Below are 27,878 nucleotides of genomic sequence, written 5' to 3'. Positions count from 1 at the left end.
TCACTTCCAGATTACAGATTTTAAAAGATTAAAAAAACTGCACTATTTATTTAATAATAAATACCCAAATATTAAAGATTATGACACCGCATTTACGTACCGTAGAATTATTAAATGTTACTGTTCAGGCAGATTCGTCTAAAACGAAGTCACAAATTGTTTCTGTTCACTTCGTTTAATCAATTAAAAAAATATATTGAACTGGTCAATATTTTATAAAAATTTTATTCATTAAAAAAACAAGTTTCAAGTATTTTTTGTTTAAATACTTAAACTTATATTTGTCTTTAAATTAGACTTTTGTTATTATTATTTTTTTGCTATCAATATCTATTAATTCCACATAGAAAATCTTTTCCGAAACCATTGAACAAAATAATTATAATGAACTAACCAGTGTACCGAAACCGTTTCTATTCATCCAATGAATTCTATATATCCCGTTTATAAGCTACTTTTTTTTTATTTTATACAGTATTTCTTAGATAAAAGACACATCATAGTTTATATATTTTAATAAATGTGAAATTGAAACTAAAAATTTACCATTTGGCCAAACAAACACTTAACTGTATTAAATAATACTGAATAGAAGCTTGTCTTTCGTGGGCCAACGCTAGATCGTCACGCGGAGCAGTGAGCATCCTTTTATTTTTGAAATTGTTTGTTTATTAACAGTTCAAACCAACTTACTTAACTGTAAATTGGTTTGACCAAATCGCAAACTTTTAGTTTTCTTTACTTTACATTTATTCGAATATAGGTATTTAATGCCCAATTTTAAATATTTTTTTATAAAGTAAATTAAAATACGTACTTTAATTTACTTTATGTTCGGAGTAACCGAGTGCCTTTCTATTTACGTCACATTAGACGACACATCACCTAAATTATTTTCTACTAAATAATGCATAATAGCACGCCATGAACCGTGCGCATTCATAACATAAACTATTTACAATAATAAATATGAACAGAATGAATCAGGAATAATAAGAAAGTATTTTAATAGCCCTCCGTAAAGATAACAAAAACACACTTTTACAAAGTTTTAACTTAAAAATTTTGCATTTTCATACTACAATTTTTAAAATATGTTTTAACAAAGATTGAAATACGAGAGGAGGTCATAAAGTTCGCGGAATGATGGGGAAGGAGGTTGAAATTAAATATGAACCTTGTTTTTTTTCTTTTTAATATATTCTCTCTTAATACATTTTTCGAATCATCAAAAAAAAAAAGTTTATCTTTGCTGTCAAAACAGGCCAAAATTACAGACTAGACTTCTTCATCGTCGCCAAAATTTTTTCCAGGCAGCTCCTTTTTCATTTTTGGGAATAAATAATAGTCACTGGGAGCCAATCTGGAATTTTCAAACCCGCATCGGTGGATAACAGGCGTCGCAACATGGCACGTGTGGACGGGAGCGTTGTCGTGCAAAAAGAGCACACCTTTTGACAGCTTTTCTTTTCTTTTTTTCAATCGATCCAGTAAAGTAGCGTAGTACTGTCTCGTTATAAGCATACCTTCTGTATCCCAAAAGATATTCGCCATGATCTTTCCAGCCGATTAGGACACTTCTTCAAAGGAGTTGTGCCTTTTTTATGCCAATGCATCGACTCTTGCTTCGACTTGGGTTCATAGTGGTGAACCCAGGTTTCATCTCCAATAATAATCCGGGCCATAACTTCTTCCCTACTCTCTTCACAGAGCTCCAAAAACTAGCACTGGCTTCAAAAAAAAACTTTTGAAGTGGCGTGAGCATTCTTGGAACCCATCTTGCACTGACCTTGGTCATGCCAAGATGATGATGTATAATATTTAAAATACTTGTTTCGGATACTCCAACTAGTGATAGTTGTTTTTTTTTTTTTTATTGCGGGTAGATGTGTAAGAAGTAACAGCTAAAATTTTTGTCTCCAAATATAAGTGTTATTTTAAATTATATATATTGTATAAGTAGTTATATATTTATGTGTATATTAATAGTCTAGCTAATATCTACCTGCAGTGATATTATTTCCTTTCTTTCACTCCTATAATCTCATAATGGACGCACTACAACAATCAATGAACACAATGATGGAGCTTCTTAACGCAAAGATGGTAACATTCCAAGAGGATCTCCAAAGGATAAGTACTACACCAGCCACAATCTCCTCATTGGCGGCAAACTTCACCGCCTTTCGGTCATTTGCAGCTGAGGTGATGAACAACCTACAACATCAGGTACAAATACTTGCACGTCAAATGGAACAACTTGAAATGCGCAGTCGACGCAAAATCTTGCTGTTCCATGGGGTTCAAGAGCGTGGGGGCGATGACTCTGCTTCGGAAGTAGTCAGAATTGTAACTGAGCACTTTAAACTTCCTGACTTCTCTGCAAATGACATCAGTAGAAGTCATCGTCTGGGACGATCAAGCGCTGACAAACCAAAGCCTATTTTAGTAAAATTCCGAAATGCAGCTACTCGTAATAAAATATGGTTTGCTAAGACAGCATTGAAGGATAGCGGCGTCACTATGTCAGAATTCCTGACCAAGTCTAGACATGATGCATTCATGGCTGCTCGTCAACAGTTCGGAGTGAAGAGATGTTGGACTCGGGACGGCTATGTGATTGTAATTACATCAGATGGTTTAAAACACCGAGTCAGTACTGTCGACGAAGTTCAAAAACTCATCCAGGTTTCTGCTGCAGTACCTAAGTAATGCTTTTAATACTGTCGATTTTGATATATTATTAGGAAGATTGCGTTCTCTCAACATATCTCCAGCCGTAATCGAGTGGTTTCAAAGTTACCTGAATGGGCGCCAGCAACGCATTCGTACTGAAGATAGCTCTTCATCATGGTGTCGCACGCTAGCTGGTGTACCTCAGGGTGGCGTCTTATCTCCTTTACTTTTTTCGTTATTTATTAACACCATCACTATTCAACTTCGCTCTTCCTACCACCTTTATGCAGATGATCTTCAAATTTACTCACACGCTCCATTTCATGAGTTAGACTCTGCGATATATTCAATAAACAAAGATCTGGCACACATTTCGAGCTGGTGTAAATCATTTGGATTAACTGTAAACCCTAATAAAACGCAGGCTATTATTATCGGGAGCCCCAACTATATTTCAAGAATTTGCTGGGAAAATCTGCCTAACATAATGTTCGACGGGATATCTGTGGACTATAAAGATTTTGTAAAGGATCTCGGAATATATCTTGACAGAACGCTATCCTGGAGCACCCAAATAACAGAGATTAGTAGGAGGGTCTTTGCGATTGTGGGCTCACTCAGAAGATTACGTAATTTTTTACCTATGGCCACTAGAGTTGCTCTTGCTCACTCCCTTGTCCTTCCTGTCCTTGACTATGCTGATACCTGCTACATTGATCTCACCGAAGACCAACTTAATAAACTTGAGCGTCTCCAAAACCTGTGTATTAGATTTATATTTGGACTTCGTAAATACGACCACATCTCTAATTTTCGCACTCAGCTCAAGTGGCTCCCAATACGTCGACGCCGAGATTGGCATATATTATCTCTTCTTTATTCCATTCTATTCAATCCTCTTACACCACACTATCTTAAAGAGCGATTTATATTTCTCGGTGAAGTTCAGAGTCACGCTTCGCGTACCTCAAATAGTCTCCGTTTAAAAACCCCAGCACATACCTCCGTGTACTACACCAAATCCTTTTCCGTTCAGGCAGTGCGCCTATGGAACTCGCTGCCACCGTCTATACAGAGTGCGCAATCCTTGGCTTCGTTTAAAGGACAAGTCAAATCACATTTTCTTTCACTGTAGTTACTCTTTTCCACTCCTTTGTAATTTTTGGACTAGATTTGTCATATTTCCTTGTGTGTGCTATGTATGTATTTATATGTGTATGTTTATGTATTTTGTATGTATGTTATATGTGTATATGTATGTGTATGTGTGTATATATGTATATATATTGTTATAGTAAGTAGTTTAATAAATTATATGTATTTGATATTTTTGTGCATTACATGTTTTTGTATTTTGTGCACGAAAATTGTTGATTCACTCTTGCGCCACCTGCCCTTTTCTATCTGTTCTCCCTTAACTTAAGGTTGTCTGTAAGAGATTGCCCTAGCGATAAGACCGCCTTTTGTACCTTTATGTGTATATTTCAATCTGTATTTATGTTACTGTATTTAATTTGAATTATTCACTTGTCATTGTATATTTTTATTTATGGTGCAATAAAGAGTTAAATAAATAAAAAATAAATAGTGCTGTAAGCTGCTTCTCCTTCAGCCGGGTATCTCCTAATACAAGTTTTTCTACTTTTGCGACGATTTCCGGTGTATTGGCGTCAATTGGCCGTCCGGAGGGGGAACTATCTTCAATAGACTCTCTTCCTTGTTTGAAAAGACCATGCCACTTATAAACCATGGTTTTATCAAGGGCAGAGTCTGCGTAAACTGCTAACAGCTCTTGAAAAGTAAGTATTATAATTAATAATAATAAATATAATAATAATAAGTATTTATATTATTTTATGAACTTTTATACTAGTAATAGTTTACGAAAAAAGTTTTGAATTATAAATGAAATGTATTGTAATTGATAGGTATGCTTTATTACTGTCAGAAGTCCATAAATCTGTTGTAGCAGCCGTATATTCAACTAAATGTAGAATATCTACAATTACAGTGCGTGCGGCATGATAAGCATCAGGAAGAATTTTCTCTTTTAAAAGTTTCCTGCTACAGCGGGTAAACTTATCACAATTTTAATTTCTCACTCATAGTATAAATAGACTCCACCACTCGAGTGGTACGAGTCACTCGAAACTCGAGCTGTCAAAAATTTAATTCGAAAGCAAGTAATATAAAACCTACTCGAGTCACTCGAGCGAAAAGCAACTCGATTCCCATCACTACAAGGGACCAATTCGGAAGTCGTTTCTCAAAACTTATCTCTTAATCTAATATTTTAATTTGATAATTTTGCATAATTACTGTTTTATAATAAACTACATTTATAATAATTTTGACTTAAATTTAATAGAAATTAGAATAATTAATATTGGTCCTTAGAATAAAAATTTCACTGTAATATCAAATTGAAGTTTTAATTTTAGAAATAGGTTTAGAGAAACAGTATCTCAGAATCAACTCCTCTGCTATTTACATTACTTTTAAATTTTTTATACTTATTACGTTTTTCAGTTATTTATATTGCATATAAAATAACCTCTTGCATATGAAATTGCGAATGCATCATGGCTAGTGAAGAACATAAAGAAATTGCTGAATTTTTGAAAAATGTTCACTTATCGCTTAGAAAATCCTCTGCAAAAATAGGTGCAGAAAAAGCCTGGTTAGAACACTGCAAGAATCAAGACATACTTAAAACTTATGCACACTACATGGAAAAATTAGCAACTATTCACTGGCAAGCAAGTTCTAACAGTGCATTAACCGATGCTACGTCTCGCATTACATGGTCAGCAGATGTATGTTTTGATTACTTTATCAGTAAATCATTTATGAAATACAGACATAAAGAACATGAAATTGCAGAAAAACTAAATATCCCGTTTAATATGGATGAATCCTTTACGTACCCTATGAAACTTATTGATGTGGGAAGTTGTTATAATCCTTTCAAAATATATGATTTCTTTGATGTGTTAGCTATTGATTTATATCCTGCAAATGATTCTGTACAACAATGTGACTTTTTACATGTTTCTATTGGTAATACCGTTTCTATTGACAATAATAAAGTGAAACAATTAAAAGAAGATTATTTTGAGGTAGTTACATTTTGTTTCCTTTTAGAGTATATCCCTAGTTCTAAACTAAGGATCAAAGCCTGTGAGAATGCTTACAAGCTATTAAAACCTGGTGGTCTGTTAATAATAAACACACCAGATTCAAAGCATGTTGGAGCAAACTATAAAATTATGAAATGTTGGAGGTATACATTGTCCTGTATTGGATTTACTAGAATCAAGTATGAGAAATCAAAACACATGCACAGTATGGCATTTAGGAAAGCTCTGTGTAAAGATACAGCAGTACGGTGGGCAAAAATATATAAGGAACCTTATATGGAATATGTTATACATATACCACAAGATTCTCGTAAGGACAATGAAACTGTGTCGATAGCAGCATCAACTGAAATTTGTCTAGATGATTTTATGGAGCTACCTTTCTTCAATGTGTAAATTAGTTTAAATATTTCATAAGTCACTATTCCATCATATAGTCTATTGGCTTGTTTACCACTCCCAGTTTTATAAAAATCTTGATTGAAAAAAATATCCAGAATTATTTCTAGTTCATCAGCATATCAGCTATTAACCATCAATATGCAATATAATGTAACGTAATGAAAATATAAACAACTATGTAAGACTGTTTGTTGATAGCCAAATGATTTGTTACTAATTTCATTTAGTTTGTTATAACTTCAATAAAATATGGTTTGCTTTGATTAGTTCTATTGAAACAGACTAGGGAGATATAATTAATACTAAAACTGTAATATATATATATATAGTCCAGATTTGTATATTTTTATTGTAAAATAGATTTAATATTGTTAATAATAAATATTTCATAGGAAGAGTAAAATTCTTTCTAATGAATATGGATTATAATAAAATAATACCACCTTTTATTACACATTTATTTCTTAACTAAATATTTTTATAATATAAAATTAAGATAACTTAGATCTGAAATATTAAAGTGCACACAAGCCTTCTGATTGGAATTACATGTTATATACAAAATCTAAAATTTAAATTGTATTATTATAAATTTTTATTTGACAGTTCCAAATTTTTCTTTGCGTTTCTCAAGTTTCTCCTTGTTTTCAATATCTGTCATAATTTTAGACACATTCTGCCCAAATCTCTCAGCTCTCTTTTTAAGTTTTAAAAGATTCTCATTCAAGGAGCCTGTATAAGTCTCTTTATCAGGATTTGGAGTTGTGTTTTGGCTGAATCTCTGTTTTCTAGCTTCCTTCCTCTCTGCTTCAGTCATTTGGATAGGAAGTCCAAATCTTTTAGCTCTCATTTCCAATCTAGTCTTGGGATCTAAATCTGCAGTTATTTTTATTTTATTACTTTCTGAAGATATTATCTTCTCATGTTTTTCTTGTACTTTTTCTTCTGCAGGTTTTGTTGATACAGTTACAGAAGATGCTCTATTCAAAACTATTTTTTTTGCACTATCTTTATTTTCTGCAGATTTGGTCTCTGGTTTCTTTTTATCGACTTCTGATATTGCTATTTTCCTTTTAAGTGATTTTTGCGGTGGCTTTGATTCGCTGACAACTTCCGGCGGTGGTGGTTGCTCTGCCAAAACTAGTTCCTCACTAGAAGCATTTTCAACAACAGGCTCGTCGAGTATATCAGTCTGATTTTTATCATCCTCGTCTTCGAGAACTCCGTCTGAGTCCAAATCCTCCCAATCCAAATTGATGTCATCTTGAGACATTGCAGCTTGAAGCCGTGCCACTAATTCAGCTTTATCACCCACGTGAGACAGTCCTCGTGATTTTAATTCTTTACGCAATTCTACTACCTTCATTTTACTAACATCAGTAACTGTAGAATCTGCCATCTTAATATGTTTAATACAATAAGACAAAACAGATATATTTTATGTACAAAATACCTGAAATAGCGGTAAGATGCAAATATGACAAATACGAATTGACATTGACAATTAAAATTTATTTTTGTTCCTATAGCTCCTTAGTCTATGTTGTATTAATACAATCTATGCTTAAAATTAAACATTTACATAAAGACTTTTAAATAGAAGTCTAGTTCCCATTTTTAGACAATCACTGATGTTGGGAGCAGGTTATTGAAGTAAAAACAACAGGAGTATATTTATAATGAATGTATTTTATTACGACTTACAGAGACGCGTCCGGCATGATTGGCGCTTGCGAAAAGAGGGGCGAGAGAGAGATATATATCTATTACTTTTACTCATTCACGTTTCATTACACACAACAATAACGTTACTTAAGTAGGAGGGAGTGTTATTAATATTTATAATTGGTAGTAGCAGTCACCAGTTTTAAGCAATTATATGTCAAACAATTTATATACACTAGCCTGCTATAAATTGAGTAAAATAGTAACTGATGATGTATCTTTCGTCCTCTTTTTACTAATTATATTTGCAAAGAAAAAAGGAGTTAACTATATGATTTACAGTTTCTATTTTATCGTTCCTTCTATTTAATTACTTGTTCTTAGCTAAAAGTTTAATGTACAGAGTATATTATATATACTTGATATATACAGAGGTTTAGTACCTGTTTTATTTCTACCAGTCTTCATATATAGAATCATCTGTTTTATTTTTGCTAAAAAAATGTACACATGATTCGTGTTTCTACTATCAAACTGAACGGTGTGGACTGCCGTTCGGTGAGCGTGGACTGTAGGGGCGTTGGTTAAGGCTGGAGTGAAACACAGCGATTACTATTCTGAAGCCTCCGGTACCGTCTGAAGAGAGTATTTTTTCTTCTTGTCCTATTTCTTCTCGAGTGTAGTGCGTCGCTGCTCGGAAGCGAATGCCGCTCGACGGGAGGCGGCCTATCTTTATACCCGCCCGCTCGCACGATAACGTTTCCAACTCGCGATAGCGATCTGTGCGAGCGGGACGGGGCGAAAATGAACGAGACGCGTATCTCTTTAGAAGGTACCATATAGCGTCTATTTATTTATTTTATTTCAATTTACAATTTCTTATTTGTTTTTATTACAATTTCTATTCGTAGGTAATAACGACAACACGCAAAGGAATACTTTATTTAACTTACACTATCTTAAATCTATGTAAATCTATATAAAATAACAGAATACAAAAACGATTAAACTAGAGACTTAACAACTATAAATTACGATATATACAAATAATGTCGCGAACATAATCTCCCGCCGCAGCTCTCGTAGCTGGAGTTAACTCGTGTTCGCGTCGCTCGATGTCGATGTGGGCAGTATGATCAGCTTCTTAGTGGGTCGCCGTAGGATGCCCTTGTTCGTCCGCACGTCGACCGCTCGGATCTCGCCGTCTGGTCCAGGGTAGGTCGCCACCACCACGCCTCGCGGCCACGTGTTGCGAGGCAAGGTCCCATCAGCTATCAGGACCAGGTCGTCCATTTTGATGGCTCCGTGTGTAGCTCGGGGCTCCCGCCGGTGTTGCAACTCGGGTAGGTACTCCTTCACCCACCGGTTCCAGAAGCAATCAGCTAGCCTCTGGCTGGCACGCCACTCCTTGTGTCCCGCCGCGTCGCTCTCTGTGAAGCTGCCTGGCAGTGGGACGCGCGATGGACCGCCCAATATGAAGTGATTGGGGGTTAGGGCGCTGTCGTCGTCTGCCGATGTTGACACGTGGGTTAGCGGTCGACTATTGAGGGTGTGCTCGACCTCGACCAGCAGAGTGTGGAGGACCTCTTCCTTGGGGCCCGCTCGTTCAACGTAGCGGCTAGTGCGGTCTTCACGCTACGCACCAACCGTTCCCACGCACCTCCCATGAAGGGTGCGCTCGGGGGAATGTAGCGCCACCGGATGAAATGGACTGATGACTCTTCTTGGATGGCTTCCTCGGCTGCTTTCTTCAGTTCGACGTCAGCACCTTTGAGGTTGGTGCCTTGGTCGGACCATAGCTCAGTGGGACACCCTCTGCGGCTTATGAAGCGCCGCAGGGCCATTATGGCGGAGTCCGTGCTGAGGCTGCCGGCGATTTCCAGGTGGACTGCGCGCGTCGTTAGGCAGGTGAAGAGCACTCCGTATCGTTTCTGGTGAGTGCGGCCCACTGTCACGGTCATAGGCCCGAAGTAGTCTAGGCCGGTGAACGTGAACGGTCGTTGATGATGCGCCAGCCTGCTCTGCGGATGGTTGCCCGTTGATGGCTGCGCCGGTCTTGCTCTTCGTAGGCGACACAGCTGACACCTCTTCAGTTCACTGCGGACGGCGTGTCGTAGGCGCAACACCCACAAGTGTTGTCGCACCTCATTCGTGGTGATCTCGAAGCCGCCGTGGTGAAGTTTCCGATGCACCCATGCGATGTATAGGCGCACCCAGGCGTGCTTTCCGTCGACGATGGAGGGTTCTCGTTGCTCGGCTGACAGATCGGCGGCGGCTGCTATTCTCGATCGAAGTCGCAGAATGTCGTCGTTGTCTATGACGACCGACAGCTGTATGAGTCGACTGGATGACGGCAGCTGTTTCCCTCGTTTCAATACTGCGATTTCGTTGCCGAACGCCTCTTGTTGTATCGCGCGAATCCATAGTCGTCGCGCGCGATCTAGGTAGTGTGTGTCTATGGGGATGAAACACACAGATGGACTATTGCTGTTCTTGATTTTCATCTTCGTCTTCTCTCTATCGACTTTCTTCGTGCGGGTCCAAGTGGGGTCGGCGCTCTCTTTCTTCTTGTTTCTTTTTCGGATGGCGGTGCAGCGTTGACTGGTCGGTCGCAGGAGGTCGATGAACTGCAACACCCGTGCTGAACTGCGAACAAGTTTCAACCAATTAGAAAAACGTGACGGATCGGGTAATGCTATAGACAACTGCGTCGCGTTCTGTAGCTTGTGTACGCGTTCTTCTCCCGTTTCCGCTTGACTATCGTCGCTCGTACTATCTTCACGCGGCCACTGCTCTTCGGGGAGGTACAGGAAGTCCGGCCCACGGAACCATCTATGCTGCGAGCCGAAGTCCGTCGGTGGGTCGCGTGTGGCGTCGTCTGCTACGTTGTGCCGCGTCGGTATCCATCTCCACTCGTTCGTCTTCGTTTCTTCGACGATCTCGGCGACTCTGTGCGCGACGAACGGCTTGTATGCGCGAGGACCGGTGCGTAGCCATGCGAGCACGGTGCGTGAGTCCGACCAGTATACTCGGCGAGCGGGCTTCAGGTCGTGTTCTTCGATTGCCGTGCGCGATAGGCGACACCCGAGGACGGCCGCTTGCAGCTCCAGTCGCGGTATCGTGGTCACTTTGTTGAGTGGGGCCACTCGTCCCTTAGCCGCGATCAGCGACACGTGGACCTCGCCGGTCGCGCTTACGGCCCGCCAGTACACGGCACAGGCGTACGCGTCCGAGCTGGCGTCGACGAATGTATGCAGCTCCGCTGTATCGGCCGTGGCTACCTCCGGGTAGCACCGCGGCACCTCCAGCGCGGACAGCCGTCGCACGTGGTCCATCCAGCTCCGCCAGGCGTCCGCTTCCCGTGGTTGCAGCTCGGTGTCCCAGTCGATACCGGTACGCCACGTCTCCTGCAGTATCTTCTTCGCCTGTATAGTGATGGGAGTGGCGAGGCCCAGTGGATCGAACAGCGACATGATCGCTCGTAGCGCTTCCTCTTCGTCGGCGTCTGTTCCCCGCTGGCTATCTGTGGCGGAAGCTTGTGTCCGTTGAAGTTGAAGCCTAAGGTGTCTTCCGAAGGTCGCCATACCATCCCCAGTATCTTCTCTGCGTCGAGTTGTACCACGCTGTCTCCGCCGGTGTCGGAGAACGCGGCGCGCACTTGATGCGAGTTCGACGCCCACCGTTGGAGATAGTAGTTGGCTCGACCGTGGATCTGTGCGACCTGTCTTGAGACGCGTACGGCTTGCTCTTCCGTGTCGAAGCTGGCGAGGTAGTCGTCGACGTAGTGGTTCATGACCACCGCCGTTGCTGCCTCCGGGAACTCTTCCTTGTACTGTTCTGCGTTCTTGTTCTTGACGTAGATCGCTGTACACGGTGACGATGTTGCGCCGAATATGACACTCTTCATCCTATATTCCACAGGTGGACCCTCTCGTCGATCTCCTCGCCACAGGAACCGTTGCATGTCCCTATCTTCTTCCCGTATGGTGACCCGCATGAACATGTCCTTTATGTCCGCCGTGACTGCCACCCGTCGTTGCCTGGAACTGCATGAGGACCCCCGGTAGCGATTGAAGTAAGTCGGGGCCCGGCAGCAGCATGTCGTTCAAACTGATGCCCTTCGTCTTGGCTGCTGCGTCGTGCACGATCCGCAGTTTCCCCGGTTTCTGCGGGTTGATGACGGCGAAGTGTGGCAGGTACCACACCCGTTGGGAACTCCGTGGCGGGGCGACTTCAGCATACCCGTTCTTGAGTAGCGTGTCTATTTGCTGTTCATATCTCTTCTTAATTTCTTCATTCTTGTCGAGTTTCCTTTCGACCAGTTGGAGACGTCGCATTGCCGATTCGTAGTTGTCCGGCGGCACAGGGTCGTCCTTCTTCCATAATAACCCCGTCTCGTATCCTCCCCGCCGGTAGCGGACGAGTTTTCTCCTCTAAAATGCGTAGGGCGCGACGTTCCTCTTCATTGTAGGACCTCTTCGGTGCGATCCCCAGCGATTCGAGCGCGAAATGTTGCTTCATCATTTCTTCCATCGATTGTTCCTCTTCATGTGTCGTCACTATGTGGCTGATTCTGTGCACCTGCTGTCTTGTCCTGCCGCGACTCGTACCGTGCAGTACCCATCCCAGGTCGGTGAGTGATGCGACCGGCTGCGTGTCGGATCCTCTTCTGACTTCGTGGGCCAGCAGTAGGTGCCAGTTGTCTTGCCCCAACAGTACCGTCGGTTTGCCCTCTTCATAGACCAATTCCCTCTCTATGTCTCGTAGATGTGGACAGCCCTTGATGACGCTGCGCGGTACCGACTGCGGTGATAACTGCAGTCTGTCCATCGTCCGTGCCCCCACTGTGTATTCTTGTGAATTCCGCCCGCGGATCTTGAAGTGAACACGCGTCGATTGAGCTGCGTTGATCCGTGCCCCGGCCACACCTTCCATGTAGAATGGTGCGGGGGGACCCGTAGCACCGATTCGCTCCGCCACCGTCGTCTCGATGATGGTGCAAGTCGACCCGTCGTCCAGTAGCGCGTAGGTGTCGCACGTTCCCGTGGGACCGGTGACTCGTATCGGCAGGATCTTCAGGAACGCGATCTTGTCGTTTTCCCTTGCCGATGCGGCGACTGCGGCGGACTTGTCCTCGACGACGTGTGTTGTCACTTCGTTCTCCGGCTGTTGTCGCGTGGTGTGCAGCAGAGGGTGATGAGTCTGCGTGCACTCATCTACTCCACATCTCTTGCTCTTGCAGGCGTGGCGAAATCTTCTCACTTTGAGGCAACGGAAACACAGCCTATGAGTCTTCGCTAGCTCCCATCTCGCCGATGTGTCTGCTTCCTTCATCGTCTTGCAGTCCGATGGAGCGTGTCCCTCTCGTCGACACATCGGACACGGTGGTGTAGCGGGTTTCTCCTGCGTCGTGTATGTCTTCGCCGTCTTCCTAGGAGCGGACTCCCGCCGGTCTTCGGACGGTATCTCCTCGGCGGGGGCGAAGTTTCCACATCGTGCGGCGGTCCTTTGCAGGAACTGAGAGAGTGTTATGAGGTCCGGTTGTCCCTCCGGTTGGTCGTTGGCGAAATCGTAGTACTTGAAGCGTAGTACCGACGGCATCTTCTCTGTGACGTTTCTCACTATTTCTTCGTTGTAGAGGTAGTGACTCTTGTTCAGCGCTCGTATCGTGGCGACGACGTTCTGCACCTTGCTTGCGAAGAGGCAGACGTCTCTTGCGTTGTCCGAGAGTCGTGGTAGCGCGCGGAGTTTGTTCAGTTCGGCTGTGACGAGTGCTCCAGGGCGGCCGAACCTCGCGGCTAACATCTTCATCACTTCTTCTGCGGTCGTAGACCCGACGAATAGGGAGCGTGCCGCGTCCTTTGCGGCCCCCTTCAAGCTTCTGCGCAGTCTTGCTAGGTTCTCCTGTTCTGTATGTTGACTTGCGCTCTCTTCATAGGCCATCTTCCATGGTAACCACTCGCTCGACGATCCATTGAAGACTGGCAACTCGGTGACTCTTGACGCTGTGGAGGGCAGTATGTTGCGAGCGGCCATCTGCATGGCGATCGCAAACTCGTTACAATCGATGCCCACCTTCAGCACCGGATATTCTTCTTCATCGACTGCATCGCTGCTGCTATCGTAGGAATGGCGGCATGTGGGTCAACGTGGCGTGCGTGGTCCCGATGAAGTGCGTCGCTGCTCGGCTGTGGCGGCGGCGCTCTCGAATCCTCTTCAACGGGTCTCGATGGGACGAACCCCTGACGCTTGCCGGTGACTTCTTCTATCTCTGGTACATGCGGCTCCATCGTGAGTGCCAGCGTGCTTCGATGAACCCAATCTGACGTTCGTTCTCTTCTGACGGTAGCGTCGTCGTCTTCTATTTCCTCGTCGTCTTCCGATTCGGCTTCCAGGGCGGCGACACGTGCGGCAGCCAATTCCACCTCCTTTCGAAGTAGCTCCTCCCGTGCCTTGGCCAGAGCCTTCTTCCTTTGTGAGGCCGTGGTGCGAACCGTGCGTGCCGTGCCGTGCTTCGGTTCCTTCTTCCTTGCTGTCTCCTCTGTCGTTCCTGTGGCTTCGGTAGTCTCCGTGGCTCCTGTGGTCGTTGTATCGCCGGACGTGTTCGTAGTCGATGTGGTGGCGGCGGTAGACGACGTGGCAGCGACAGATGACGTTCTGACAGCCGCAGACGACGTGGTGGCAGCAACGGACGGCGTGGCAGCGACGGACAGCGTTCCGGCGGCCGTAGTCGACGTGGCGGCGGACGTTGTGGCTTCGGTGACGGCGATTTTTTGCTGCGACGACTTCATGTTTCTCGTAGTCGGCATTCCGGCGATCCGGCTTCAGAATGGTCTTCCTCCAGCGATCCGGCTTCTCGATGTACCAACGGTGTTCCTCCAGCAATCCGGCTTCTCGAAGGACCACGAATGTACGGTGTGGACTGCCGTTCGGTGAGCGTGGACTGTAGGGGCGTTGGTTCAGGCTGGAGTGAAACACAGCGATTACTATTCTGAAGCCTCCGGTACCGTCTGAAGAGAGTATTTTTTCTTCTTGTCCTATTTCTTCTCGAGTGTAGTGCGTCGCTGCTCGGAAGCGAATGCCGCTCGGTAGGTATTCTTCTCCGCACGTAGCCGTATAAAGGGGACGTGGGGGGGGGGGGTATAGCAGCCCGGGGCGTTGGCCCCCTTCTGCTGGTGTCTCTCGCCGCACATTACCATGTGCAGGGTAGTTGGGGGTGGTACTTGCCGGTGATTTTCATAGGAACGCACTAAGGTTCACTTGTAGACTGTTGGCGCCGTCTGGGCCGGTCGGCGCGGTCTTCGCCTGCCAGGTGAGACCCCATGGGGGAGGCCCGGCAAACTGCCAGCGCAAGAGCGGCCCATGACGACGGCGCCACGCGCTTCTACACTATGGGACCGTGTCTTCTTCTTCTGCTTCGCGCGAGCGGGTGAGTTCGCGCGCGTATGGCTTCGTCTCCGGCGGTCTAGCGTGCAGAGGCGCTATGCCTCTGAGGTGGTCCCATTTTGATGCGTCCGCGCGTTGGAACAGTCTAGTCGCTAGTTCTTTCACGTGTGCGTCCAGTGGCTGGATTTTGAGGTCCCTCTCCAGGGTGGCGTTTCTGACGAACTTATGCGCACCGGTCAGGGTACGCAACGTCAGGTGCTGTTGTGCTTCTAGTGCTCTTCTGTTTGTCTTGCTGACGAATGCGTACCACGCCGGCGCGGCATAAGTTAGACGCGGGCGGATGTACGTTTTATAAATTCCCGTCTTCATCTGGAGAGGGAGATTTCCGACGAGTACCGGACGCAGCAGGTGCCTGGCTGTTCTAGCCTTCTGGCGAACCTTCTTGACGTGCGTTCCGAAAGTCAACCGGCGGTCGATTTCCACCCCTAAGTAGGTGGCGGTGCGGGACCACTCGATCGGGGAACCGAGCAGGCGTAGCTGTGGTGGCGTCCTTTTCATGTTGGCTGTGATCGCCTGTGTCTTGCGCACGTTCACCGACAGGCGCCATTTTCCCAGCCATTCTGGCAGGGCATCTAATACTGTTTGGAGTTTTAACGCCGCGTGCTTATTGTTGAGCGACGTCGCGGCGTAGGCTGCATCGTCGGCGTAGAGCGCCAGTGTAGTCTGCTCCGTGGTTGGGATGTCGTCGGTGTACTGCGCATAAAGCACAGGCGATAAGCAGCTGCCTTGCGGGACGCCCGCTCGGATGGGACGCTCACCCGAACAGGTTTGTTCAACCGCCACCATGAACCGACGATTCCTGAGAAATGAGGCCACCACTTGGATGAGCCTTCTTGGCATTTCTGTCTGGGTGGCCAACTTGTACAGCAGACCGTCGTGCCAGACCCTGTCAAAAGCTTTCTCCATGTCGAGGAATACTGCTACGGCGACTTCCTTCTTGTTGATGGCCGTTGTGAACGTGTGCAGTATCCTGATCAGCTGCAGGGTGGTGGAGTGCTCAGCTCTGAACCCGTATTGCTCTTCTCTGGGCTTGATGTATGTGTTTATGTGTTTGAGAAGTAGTCTCTCAAACACCTTCGATACATGCTGCAACAACGTGATTGGCCGGTATGATTCCGGTTTCAATACGTTCTTACCGGGCTTAGGCAGCGTGATAACTTTGCCTATCTTCCATGTGTTTGGGAAATGCCCTGTGCGCATAATACCATTGTACAGGCGTGGATCGGCCAGCAGTCGCAGCGTTAGCACCAGTGAAGAAGATTCATCGCAGCAGCAGAGCCACTTCACCTTCGCGGCGTGTGCGCCACCACAAGCTCCGAGTGCATCACCGCGCCAGCGCCACCGAACAACCGTCGTGGCAGAGACACCGCGTGCACCAGCGTGTGCGCCACCACTCGACGAGCTACGAGCCCTCGCCACTCAACTCTGCGTGACCGTCGCCTTTCACTGCCGTCGCACCGCTCGGACCCTCAATAGCCAGCGCCAACAAGAAGACGTTGTCTGGTGCGTTTGTTGTTGCAAACGTACCGGGCAACGGCCGGCTGTCACATAGGACAGCTGAGACGAGCCACCCTAGTTCGACGTCCATCTGGGGACTGGCCCCCCCCAAGAAGTAAGGATCGCGGGAGGCTGCTTCCAAGAGCCGCACAACGGCATCTACAAGCTGACACCAAATGAAGCTGAAGCATAAGTGCTAAGTGTAATTTGTGAAAGTGATGCCGAGCCCGGCCAGGCGGCCGGATGAAAAAGGCCCTTATCAGGGCCACAGTGTACCAGTGTACAGTGTACCATCATCGCAGGGGGGGGGACCTACCACCGCTGCTCCTCCCCCCGCGCGCGCCCGTGCGCAGCGCCCGCGATCAGCGATCTCCCCCCCGCGGGGGAGAGAGCGCTCCCGCTCGCGCGCCGCGCATCGCACCATAGAGACGCCGAGCGTCACCCGCGCCGAACCAGCCGCGCCGATCCGCGGCCACGCGAGTGCCACCACCTCTCGCGCCGGTTTGGGCGACGCCGATGCCCAGCGCGCCCCGCAGGCCGCGCCCGCCGCGAACCGCACGATAGCCGTCCCCCACCCTCTCGCCGCCGAAACCGCCGCACACAGTGCCGCCGCCGCCCACACCGACACCGACGCCGTACCCATGTGCAGGGTACAACAAAGGACAACAGCAAGACCCGGAAGCGCTGCCGATGTCCCGATGTCTCCAGCATCACCACCGGACACCGACACCACCACCACCGCTCCGAGAAAGGGTGCAGGCGATTTGCCCGCCACTGGGCGGCCTCTACCTCCGTCCGGAGCCGCAGGCCCCTCCGTAATTTCGGGCGGGGTCCGCGCGTCGGTTTGTCACCGAGATCAACATTAGAGTGCGACTCGTTGATCTTGGGACAAGTGCTGGCGACGGACCTTTTGTCCCAGGGGATGAAGGAGAGGATTGCGGCTCTGGTCGGGGACGAGGCGGCCCGGTTGGAGGGCCAGCCGACGCCACCCGTAGAAGAGATGGAGCTGGCACGAGACATGGGCAGATCGTTCATGATCTCGTCCACTAGACCGGTCAGGCGACCCCGAAGCCCAGAGACCGAGGAGGAGGGGTACAAGCGCCCCTGTCAAGAGCCCTCCCCACCGCTACAGCCCACCCCCCTCGCACAGAGGGACCCAAGACTGAGACCGAGGGACACGCAGTTTGCCGGTCCAAGAGAAAACGCTGTGCCAGCTCCCTCTTATGCAGAGGCAGCCAGAGCGCCTACTCCACCGCCTGGGACATCGGCAGGGACGCCCAGGAATCCAGGAGCGCTGTCGCAAGCTACCGCAGCGCCCCCTCCCCCCCGCGAGGCGAAGAAACAGAGAGTCCCGCCGCTCATAGTGGAACATCTGCCGGATTGGGTGCGTCACTTTCGCACTCTGAAGGGCAGACTGAACTACGCCCCTAACGCGCGCCCCTACGGAAAAGGGGTGCGCTTTACGCCCAAGTCGGAGGAAGAGTACCGCGTAATACAGCGGTACCTCTCCGACTTAGAAAAAGAAGAACACATCAGCTGGTTCTCCTACCAGCTGCCGGCGGAAAAGAGTGTGAAGGTGGCCATCCGCGGAATACCAGCGGACACACCCGTCGAGGAGATAACCGAAGCCCTGGCGGAGCTTGGACATTGTCCAGAATATGTCCGCCAGATAAAAGCCCGCCAGGGCCGCCCGGGGTGCATTTTCTACGCACAACTGAAGCGCACCCCGGCGACCATCCCCGGCATCTATCAAACAACAGAACTATTATGCATGCCGGGGATAAGAATCGAAGCCTGGAGGGGAAAAAAAGGCCCGGCACAGTGCCATAGGTGCCAAAGCTTCCGGCACTCCTCGCACGGGTGCCACAGAAAACTTGCCTGCGTCCGCTGCGGCGAAGAGCACACGGCGCGCGACTGTCCGCGCCCCCGAGAAGAGCCTCCGACGTGTGCCAACTGTGGGGACAAGCACACGGCAAACAGCGTCTCCTGCCCGGTCTTCAAGAGGGAGATAAGAAACCGAAAGGCAGGAGCCATCGCCAGAACTCGCTCCAGATCAACGCACAAAGACCGCACAGTCCCCACAGCCGCGGACAGGGGCAACCTAATGGCCCCGGCCAATCCGGCAACAGAGCGGTCGCGGAAACCGCCTCAGAAGAGGAGAAAGAGGGGGAGGAAAAACAGAGGCAACAGCGACAAAAAGAAAAATGCTTCCGGGTCCGCGGAGCAGGCCCCCGCACGCAGCATCTACACCACACGCCCGCCAGCGGTCGCCGCCCTTGATGCTGACGCGACAACTGATGCAGCAACTGCAGCCCCAACGAAAACCGTCGCTGCCGTACCTACAGCACAGGCAGTACAGACACAAGTCGCCAGCAAGGGGAAGATGGCGAAGCGTGCTAAAGAAACCAGCACCTCCACCAACACAAGCACGGCAGACATGGTGAAAACTATGCTCACCATCCTGATGGAGGTGCTACTTGCGGTGCAAGCCGGATCGGACCCAGTACCGGCGATCACCGCAGGAATGGCGAGGCTGTCCAACACTAAATGGGACTAAGATTGCTGCACTGGAACGCGGATGGGGTCCGCAAGAAGACAACCCTGCTCCGGACGCTGCTTATGGAGTACCGTGTCGACGTGTGTCTCATTTCTGAGACACTACTGGGAGCTCTCGACACACTCCGCATTCCAGGATACCATGCATACCGACAGGACGAGATTACGGACGGCCAGAAGGCATATCGCGGGTTGGCTGTCCTGGTGAAAAGGAACGTAGTGCATCAACCGCTCCCCCGGGTGAATCTCACATCCATGTACGCACTCGGTGTCGAGCTATGCGTAGATAGAAGCCCCATCCGTGTGTTTGCAGTATACAAACCACCACAGAACAGGATTGCAGCTGCAGACGTCGCCGTCATCTTCGATTCGCAGCTGCCCAATGTCGCCGCAGGCGATTGGAACTGCAAACACACGGCCTGGAACTCCAACAACGACACGCCAGAAGGAAAAGCACTACTAGGGATAGCTGAGAGAATGGATATCACCGTGCTCGGCCCTGAGGTTCCAACTCACTATCCCTACATTTCAGCACATGCTCCAGATGTATTGGACTTCGCCTTATACAAAGGACTAGACAGCCAACCGACGCAGGAAGTCCTCCTCGAGGACATCCAATCCGACCACCTGCCGGTGTGCATGGTTATTCCACAAACACCGACATTCCTGACGCCGCGCCTCCCACGCCGTCGGATCGACTGGGTGAAATTCAGGGACTCGATGGAGCACACGCCCATGATGGCAGTCTCAACCTCGTCTGAAGTCGAAGAACTCGCTGCTAACCTGTCAGTCTCCATACAGCACGCCATGGACATCGCAGCGCAGCCGGGACCTGTAACAAGGACCCGCGAGTGGATCCCGGCTGCCACCAGGATGAAACTAGAAGCGAAGCGCCGATTGCGTAGGGACTGGCAGTCGACACGTTGCCCCACCCTCAAGACGAGGCTGAACAAACTCGCCGAAGACATCAGGCGAGACATTGAGTCCCACAGGAAGGAAAGCTGGGATCGATTACTGGAAGACGCCGGCGACGACTGGAATAGCATCCACCGCCTATGCCGCCGGCTGTCACAATCCCAGCCCCCGGTCCGACCACTACTGGCGAGCGATGGGACGCCGAGATACCGTGCAGCAGACCGTGCGGAAATCCTAGCCGAACACCTAGAACGCCAGTTCCAGCCGAACCCGGTTACCGATACCGAGCATGCTGCCATGGTAGTCAAATACGTTGAAAACTACCTGGCTCCGCCACTAGCGCCACACGAAGACCCGGTGGTGTTTACGCCGGGACAAGTGCAGCGTGAACTAAGAAAAACGAAGCCTCGGAAGGCCCCCGGCAGCGATAATATCACGAATGCCGCTCGACGGGAGGCGGCCTATCTTTATACCCGCCCGCTCGCACGATAACATTTCTAACTCGCGTTAGCGAATCTGTGCGAGCGGGACGGGGCGAGAGTGAACGAGACGCGTATCTCTTTAGAAGGTACCATATAGCGTCTATTTATTTATTACAATTTACAATTTCTTATTTGTTTTTACAATTTCTATTCCTTGCAGGTAATAATGACAACACGTAAAGAATGCTTTATTTGACTTACACTATAGGTATCTTAAATCTATGTAAAATCTATATAAAATAACAGTATACAAAAACGATTAAACTAGGGACTTAACAACTATAAATTACGATTACATATATACAAATAATGTCGCGAACAACTATTAAAAACGGATTTTTATTTTGATTATATGAAAAAAAAAGGTTTAAGACTTAATTTCTCACACTATATTTTCAAATCCAATATAATAATTGGAAAATAAATACACGGGAAAATTATTAATTTTTGACGACATAATTCCGTAGAGATCAATAATTGTTAACCAACAATTGGTTGTGTTTATTTTAAACCAAAAACCCCCATCCATAACCTTCTGTTATTTAATGACAGCGACCATAATCTATTTTTTCTGTTGTAGGTGTGGATGCGTAATGTACAATTAAGTTTACTATCCCTTCCATTCGGTATGGCTACGTATCTTATCAACGAAGGGTCTATGAGCCACCTATTAAAAGGATTCGATGGCTTCGTTTGGTACTTGGTTTTACTTCAAGCAGCTGGTGGCCTTATTGTAGCTGTTGTTGTGAAATACGCAGATAACATTTTAAAAGGATTTGCAACTTCCGTAGCGATAATAATTTCCTGCGTAGCATCAATATTCATTTTTGACTTTGTCTTGACCATACAGTTTGCTGCTGGTACAATATTGGTGATTGGTTCCATTTTCTTGTATGGTTATGTACCCAAGAAAAAAGAAGCCAGAAATTCGCTAAATGTGTGATCAGCGTGGCATGTTTATATAGATATATATTATAGTATTTTTACAAATGTATTATATAATATGACGTAAGCAAAAATGATTCATAGTATTATTATTTTTTTGTATTCAAGTACATGTTACAAAATGCTCTTTGTAGACTGGACAGTCTATTTAGCGTAAAAATAAAATTCGTTTCGTACTTACTGTCCTTAATTATACTACCTACATCGAATTATGCCCCGAATTATAACTGGACGATGTCTATACCTAAGAGATATTTAAAAAGAAAATAATATGAGAACAAATGTTACAATAAATATATTTATTTTATTTTTGTTTGTTTTTAATATATTTGTTTCGGTAACATACCAAAACTAATGCACTAAATTAGATGTTTTATCTTGATATGCCATCTAGAAATGTTCTATATGATTTTCCTACTCTCAAAATCTACTCATACGAAGTTGCGGGCAAAAGCTAATAATAAGCGATATACATACCTACATACATATGTATGTATATAAAAGTTATTATATGCTGTAATAATAAGATTTCAATATTTTCTTATACAGAAAACATCACTAAGACTTATTGTCGATTAAATTATATACATTTGAAATTATTATTTAAAAATTATTACATATATATATACATATATGTAAATACCTAGTTTTTACAATATTATTGGTGCTTTAAATGTAATCTAGATTATAAAATGTAGATACTTTATTGACTTTTTAATACCTTAGTTGTAACAGTATTTTTCTTTTGTATCCTAATTATAATAATGTATGTATTACATATTTATTAAATTTTATATTTATTAATATAATTTTATATCATGTGTATGTAATATTTTTATTTGTACTGCTTAATTCATCCATCAATGAAAGCAGATTGGCGAAGTATTTATGCTAATATTAACAATTATACTAATATTAATAGTAACAAACATTTGACAGGACTATTTTAGTAGAAATAAATATAAGAACAGCAAGCTGTAAATTATATATATACATTGATGTATTAGGTATTTATTTGTGTGCTTATGGTAAAGTAGTTGTACTTTATCCTCTAAAAAAATACCTGATTATTTTATTTTATTGATTATATTAATTTGCAATGAAGCATTTTGTTATAAACACTAAGGAGTCTGTGTGAAATATGGATGCCATTAATGAAGTCTGGTATATAGTACTTAAAATATCATTCCATTTCTTAGTCAATTACACCTTTCCAATATTGTTTGTAAAGTAAATCTAGATATTATATTTTGATATACTTAGTAGTTTCATGGAGTAATCCTGTTCTTTTATTATATTTTTGTTAGTATTAGCGAAATTAAAATAATAAGAATAATTTGATGCTAAGTTTTATATTTTAACAATAAATTTATAGTTTAATAAGAATTTATGATTTTTCGTTTTCTCATTTGTTCAAGCCACTTATCAAGTTGTTGTTGTGGTGTTAATGGATTTAGTTTGTAATAATCTTGAGGTGGTTTACCCTCCTCTAATCTTACAAAATAATGACAATACTGATAGCGGACTTCACCCAGTCTGCCTCTGGCATGTCTTCTTAATCCTTTTATTACTGGACCCTTTCCAGCAAATGACTCCGCTGGAACATACAGAACATTATTTGTTATGAACACACACATATAAAGTGCAGTTTCAGAGAAGCTTTCTCCTGCAAACGCTTTGTATCCTGCTGAACCGTAGTCAGGTTGATTACAACATGGGGTTTTTCCAAAAGGGCGTGCTAAGGTTTCTTAAGTATCGGTAATGCGCGTATGACATATCTGGTGTTACAGACGGTTATTATGGTAACGCCGTTTGCCATCAAACAACATATATGTTTGTTTGCAATTAAATTAGTTCAAAACATTTTCAGCTGACACTGATGTAAATTACGCTAGCAATAATTATTTGTATTTAGGTTAAAAAGGCATATACATTATGGTATTTAACATTTATTTCAGCTTAATAGGTTACAGGATAAGACTTATAGCTATTGTGGATGATTTGACAAACAATATGATCCTATATGATGTTTAATGAGTATTTTAAAAATAAAATAGACATGAAAACTCACCTATCCACAAATTACTTCTAAATTCTACATGATGCTCTCTTACTGCAAGTTCTTGTGCTTCAAGAATAGCTTCTTTGGCAAAAATTGCACCCTTTTTGTTAACAAAACTTAATTGCTTAACTGCTTCATCAACTGTCATTCCCCGAACAAAACAAGCTATGTACCACATTTTCTCTGGACTGTATTTGATATTTGTTTTCTGATGACACACAAACTGCAAAAAAATTAATACTTAATTACTTGTTGTGATGGAGAAAGTTAGTAGCTCATTATTGAAAAAAGAAATAATGTTCTTACAAAACAATACATATTGTATGTTTTATAAATAGGACTTCACTCCATTTTTTTTAAAATCACAAAACTACAATTATCTGCTTAGTAAGTAGGTAACAGATCAATTTAATGGATTTTTTTATGCAACCTAGGATGACAAACAAGCTGATGGCCCACCTGATGAAAAGAGGTAACCGTCACCTATAGACATGTGCAGTACCATAGACATAACGAAGTATACTGATACATGCATATCATGGGCAAAACAGTATGGAACACACGTATACATGTGAAATTAGGAATGGCAACACACATGTAGCGTTGTCATTCCTGAGGACTCAGTATCGTAATTATCATATCCTCCTCCTATCTTCAACATTTGTGTGCTTTATATATGCCAAGTCTAGTTGTTTTTATTGGTAGCCAAATCTCTTCCAAAGATTTCTCGCACCTTCTACTCTAGTTACCATGACAGAAACTTTGATCAGCAAAAGTGGAGTTGCCGGGGACTAGGAGCCATTTTTGTCATTGGGGGATCTTGTCAGTAGATTTTGTTGGCTGCCCATAAGGGTGTTTATTATTTTGGGTAACCACAGTTAGACTTTGGAGATGTTTTAAAAGGGATATTGCTGCCCATCCCTCGCCTTCTCTTAGTCACCTCTTACAACACTCATGAGAAAGGAAGGGATGGCCTATTCTATGTCGGGACCACACAGCCAAGAATTTGTGTAATGTTTTTACTCATATTACATTACACATTACATAAGGCTTTTAGCTTTATGATCTGCTGCCATCCTTATATTATTATTATTAACCCTACTTAGTAATGCATTACTTGGTGGTATCTACTACCTGTGGTGTAAAGGAAGATTGAGGAAAAATTAGAGGGATGTTTAGTAAGTATAGGAAGTTGGTTAAAAAGAAAGGATCTATAAAGAAAAGGGAAAGGCGAGACACTGTGGTTGCAGATGGGATACTGGTCAGATAAGTGCAGTAACTCAGGAGGAAACCAGGATCGCACAGAAATGTACCTGTACTCTAAAATGGGCTGATTATTAGAAAAAACACCCCTGGCATGTAGCTAAATTGTTACAATTGCAATTACAATTAATAGGTAAATACTCAAATTAGTGGTTGATTGACTAAACTAAAAAAAATTACAAGTTCAAAATTGATCTGCACCATTCATTTTGTGCTTATTCATTTTTCATTTTTCTAATTCTCAATTTGAAAGTTCTTTAAATTAAAAATAATAAAATTGTAAGATGCAGTAAGTATACAACTATTTTAAGTAACTTCCAAAAAAAGAATTATATAAATTAGTTAAAAAGAAAATTAAAAACTACATGAAATAATATTTAATTTTCCTACAGTAGGTTTATTTCATTATAACAAACTATATTAATAAAATAATAATAGATAATAAAAGGTTTAGACACTTACTGCAGGCCTGGGCTCTTCCCCATTTTCTTGTGGAGGATAAATTTTTTTATTATATTCTAAAAATCTCTTTGGAACATTTGATTTCGTCCATGCTAATGAAGATGTTGAAGTATGAAATTTATTTATGTTATTCTGTTTTAAAATTATAGCGCATATATTGGTAAATTTATTCATTGTTTAATCAATGGGTAGCCTTAGTACTTATAGATCAGAGAAAATATAATAAGTGTATGATTTTTATCACACGAAATTTTAAAAAAGAAATTTAAATAGTATACACATAATTTAATTTTCAATATAAACCTATTCTATCTTAATTAATTTCAATTCGAATTCATCAAGATCTCGTCCTAAATATGGACTAAATTAGGTTAGGCGAAAATATCACCAATGAGTGACATATGTCAAATGGCAACAGAATCATAGTTTTAGTACAAGGTACTTTATAATCTAAGCGTAAAGTTGTAGCGTAGAACGCAGAGAATAAATTTGGACTCTGTTGACGATCAAGCATATATATTTTGTCTCTCGCACATAGTTATAGAGTGCGCCTTGCTCTGTCGACCCTACCAGCATCTTAAGCCGCAGGTAGAGCAGTTCGGATTCCGGAGTGGCTATTCTACTTCGCTCCAGCTTGTACGGAAGTTGCACTCAGGGTTCGCCGATATATATCATGATATATAACACGATATATATCAATCAATTTTTATCTTGATAAATATCAATTGATTTTTTCCTGTCTTCTGGTTCATATCTTTAAGACTTTCAACCACTCTGCAAGGGGCATCCATAGTACAGCTGCAGCTCCGTCATACAATATAGACTGGATTTGGAATCCCAGTGTGAATGTCAAGAGGACATCATAGAAGAAACAGAAACAGAGGTTGACTGGAACTGGGAGCCAGATGATGATGTCCCACTCGTAGATCTATGCTTAAGACCTTACGCTGAATGATTACAAATTATTATTAAAATTTGTTGATTTATCTCACAAAGAAATTAAGATTATATATTATTATAAAAATAATAGGTACTTGTTTTTTAATTGTTCATTAAAAAAATATTTCTCAAATAAACACTAAGTAATTCTTTTGTTACTTGTTAAAAGTTTTTTTTAATAATAAATGTAGTAATAATTTGATACTTATTTTATTTTACAAATTCCTTTCACACTTTTAAGCGTGTATTCCCCTTACAGAATGAAATTCGCTTCTTTTTTAGCCGGAATATATATCGAATATATATATAAAGAATCGAATTTTTTAAATTTAATATAAAAATCGGATTTTTTCGAACTCTTGTTGCATTACTTGGTCGTCGAGTATAACCGCGGTCGATACACAGTCGGTGTATTTCTCAATATCGAAAAAGCGTTTGATCGCGTGTGTCACATCGGTCTAGTATACAAACTACTAGTGCATACTGACACGCCAAAAGCCTAGGTACAGGTAATTGACACATTTTTACGCAGCCGAAGCTTCTTTGTTTCAGTTGAGAGCGTGAACTCTACCATTCACTCCATTGCCGCCGGAGTACTGAAAGGCAACTGAATTTCACCAGCGCTTTACGTGACGTATACGGACATCTCCTTGAGTGACGAGCTTCTCGAAGGAGAGCGTGATGTTGTCTTCGTTTTTTTCGCCGACGATAATGCATATTTCACGACGTCGAGTCGTGTCGATGTCGATGCACATAAGATACAGCGGCTGTTGGACCGTCTCTCTAAGTAGCTTGATAAGTGGCACACCGCCGTTAACGTGGTAAAAACTGTTGTGCTACTAACTCGCCGTCAGAGAGTTTTTCTGCCGCCTCTCTATGTTCATGGTTCACTGATTAAATAGGAACTCTCAGTGCGTTACCTCGGGGTAAAGATAGATCGGTCGCTGTGGATGACGCCGCAAGTAAACCGCGCGGTCACACAGGTTAAATCCGCGCGGGTCATGCCCATAAAATGTGCATGTCTAAATAATTTGAAGAGCACACACATACACATAATACACGCGCAGAATTGCCGTGACGATCTTATAGGATAGTCTAGTTCTGCTATAGAAAGGTTACGGCAGTGCCGTGATTGTGCACAACCACGTTGTTATCGTACGGAATGCTTAAAAGCGTCTCCATATAAATGCATACATTTTGCCCTCTCATTGCATCGTGACGATAAAAATATACGACGATATAATCGTGAAGATTTACGGAAACATATAAAAATGCCCTAAGTCTGCCACAAAAACGCTTAGTGCAGTGATTATGCATGATCACGTTACTATCGTAGAGATAGTTTAAAAGCGCTATACATACGTCCATTGGGAGTTTTTATTCTTTTCCGCATGCAACTTATCAAAATGGCTAATTAACGTATGTCAT

The 27,878-nt window shown here is 44.0% G+C and overlaps 5 protein-coding genes across 5 annotated transcripts; 3 read left to right on the top strand and 2 right to left on the bottom strand.

Moving 5' to 3' along the window:
- The first annotated feature begins 1,787 nt into the window (after window positions 1-1,787).
- On the top strand, window positions 1,788-2,712 carry LOC128200900 (uncharacterized). Its single transcript, XM_052895762.1, has one exon. It carries the CDS (start codon window positions 2,050-2,052, stop codon window positions 2,710-2,712), a length of 663 nt encoding a protein of 220 aa, XP_052751722.1. The 5' UTR covers window positions 1,788-2,049.
- A 2,219-nt stretch (window positions 2,713-4,931) lies between these two features.
- LOC128200904 (S-adenosylmethionine sensor upstream of mTORC1-like) lies at window positions 4,932-6,665 on the top strand. Its single transcript, XM_052895781.1, has one exon. It carries the CDS (start codon window positions 5,259-5,261, stop codon window positions 6,210-6,212), a length of 954 nt encoding a protein of 317 aa, XP_052751741.1. The 5' UTR covers window positions 4,932-5,258; the 3' UTR covers window positions 6,213-6,665.
- LOC113520386 (SAP domain-containing ribonucleoprotein) lies at window positions 6,662-7,719 on the bottom strand. The gene has a single exon (XM_026905713.3). The coding sequence runs from the start codon at window positions 7,615-7,617 to the stop codon at window positions 6,814-6,816; it is 804 nt and encodes a 267-aa protein (XP_026761514.1). The 5' UTR covers window positions 7,618-7,719; the 3' UTR covers window positions 6,662-6,813.
- Window positions 7,720-17,044: 9,325 nt separating this feature from the next.
- LOC128200899 (uncharacterized) lies at window positions 17,045-17,692 on the top strand. The gene has a single exon (XM_052895761.1). It carries the CDS (start codon window positions 17,045-17,047, stop codon window positions 17,690-17,692), a length of 648 nt encoding a protein of 215 aa, XP_052751721.1.
- A 5,368-nt stretch (window positions 17,693-23,060) lies between these two features.
- Window positions 23,061-25,924, bottom strand: LOC113523575 (39S ribosomal protein L22, mitochondrial). Its single transcript, XM_026909566.3, has 3 exons — window positions 25,512-25,924; window positions 23,796-24,009; window positions 23,061-23,321 (listed from the first exon to the last, which is right to left on the bottom strand). The coding sequence occupies exons 1-3, from the start codon at window positions 25,683-25,685 to the stop codon at window positions 23,101-23,103; spliced, it is 609 nt and encodes a 202-aa protein (XP_026765367.1). The 5' UTR covers window positions 25,686-25,924; the 3' UTR covers window positions 23,061-23,100.
- Between the last annotated feature and the right edge of the window lie 1,954 nt (window positions 25,925-27,878).

This window comes from Galleria mellonella, unplaced genomic scaffold (assembly GCF_026898425.1).
Source record: "Galleria mellonella isolate WM207_F2 unplaced genomic scaffold, CSIRO_AGI_GalMel_v1 utg310, whole genome shotgun sequence".
NCBI lineage: Eukaryota > Metazoa > Arthropoda > Insecta > Lepidoptera > Pyralidae > Galleria > Galleria mellonella.
This window is presented reverse-complemented; position numbering and strand designations above follow the sequence as displayed.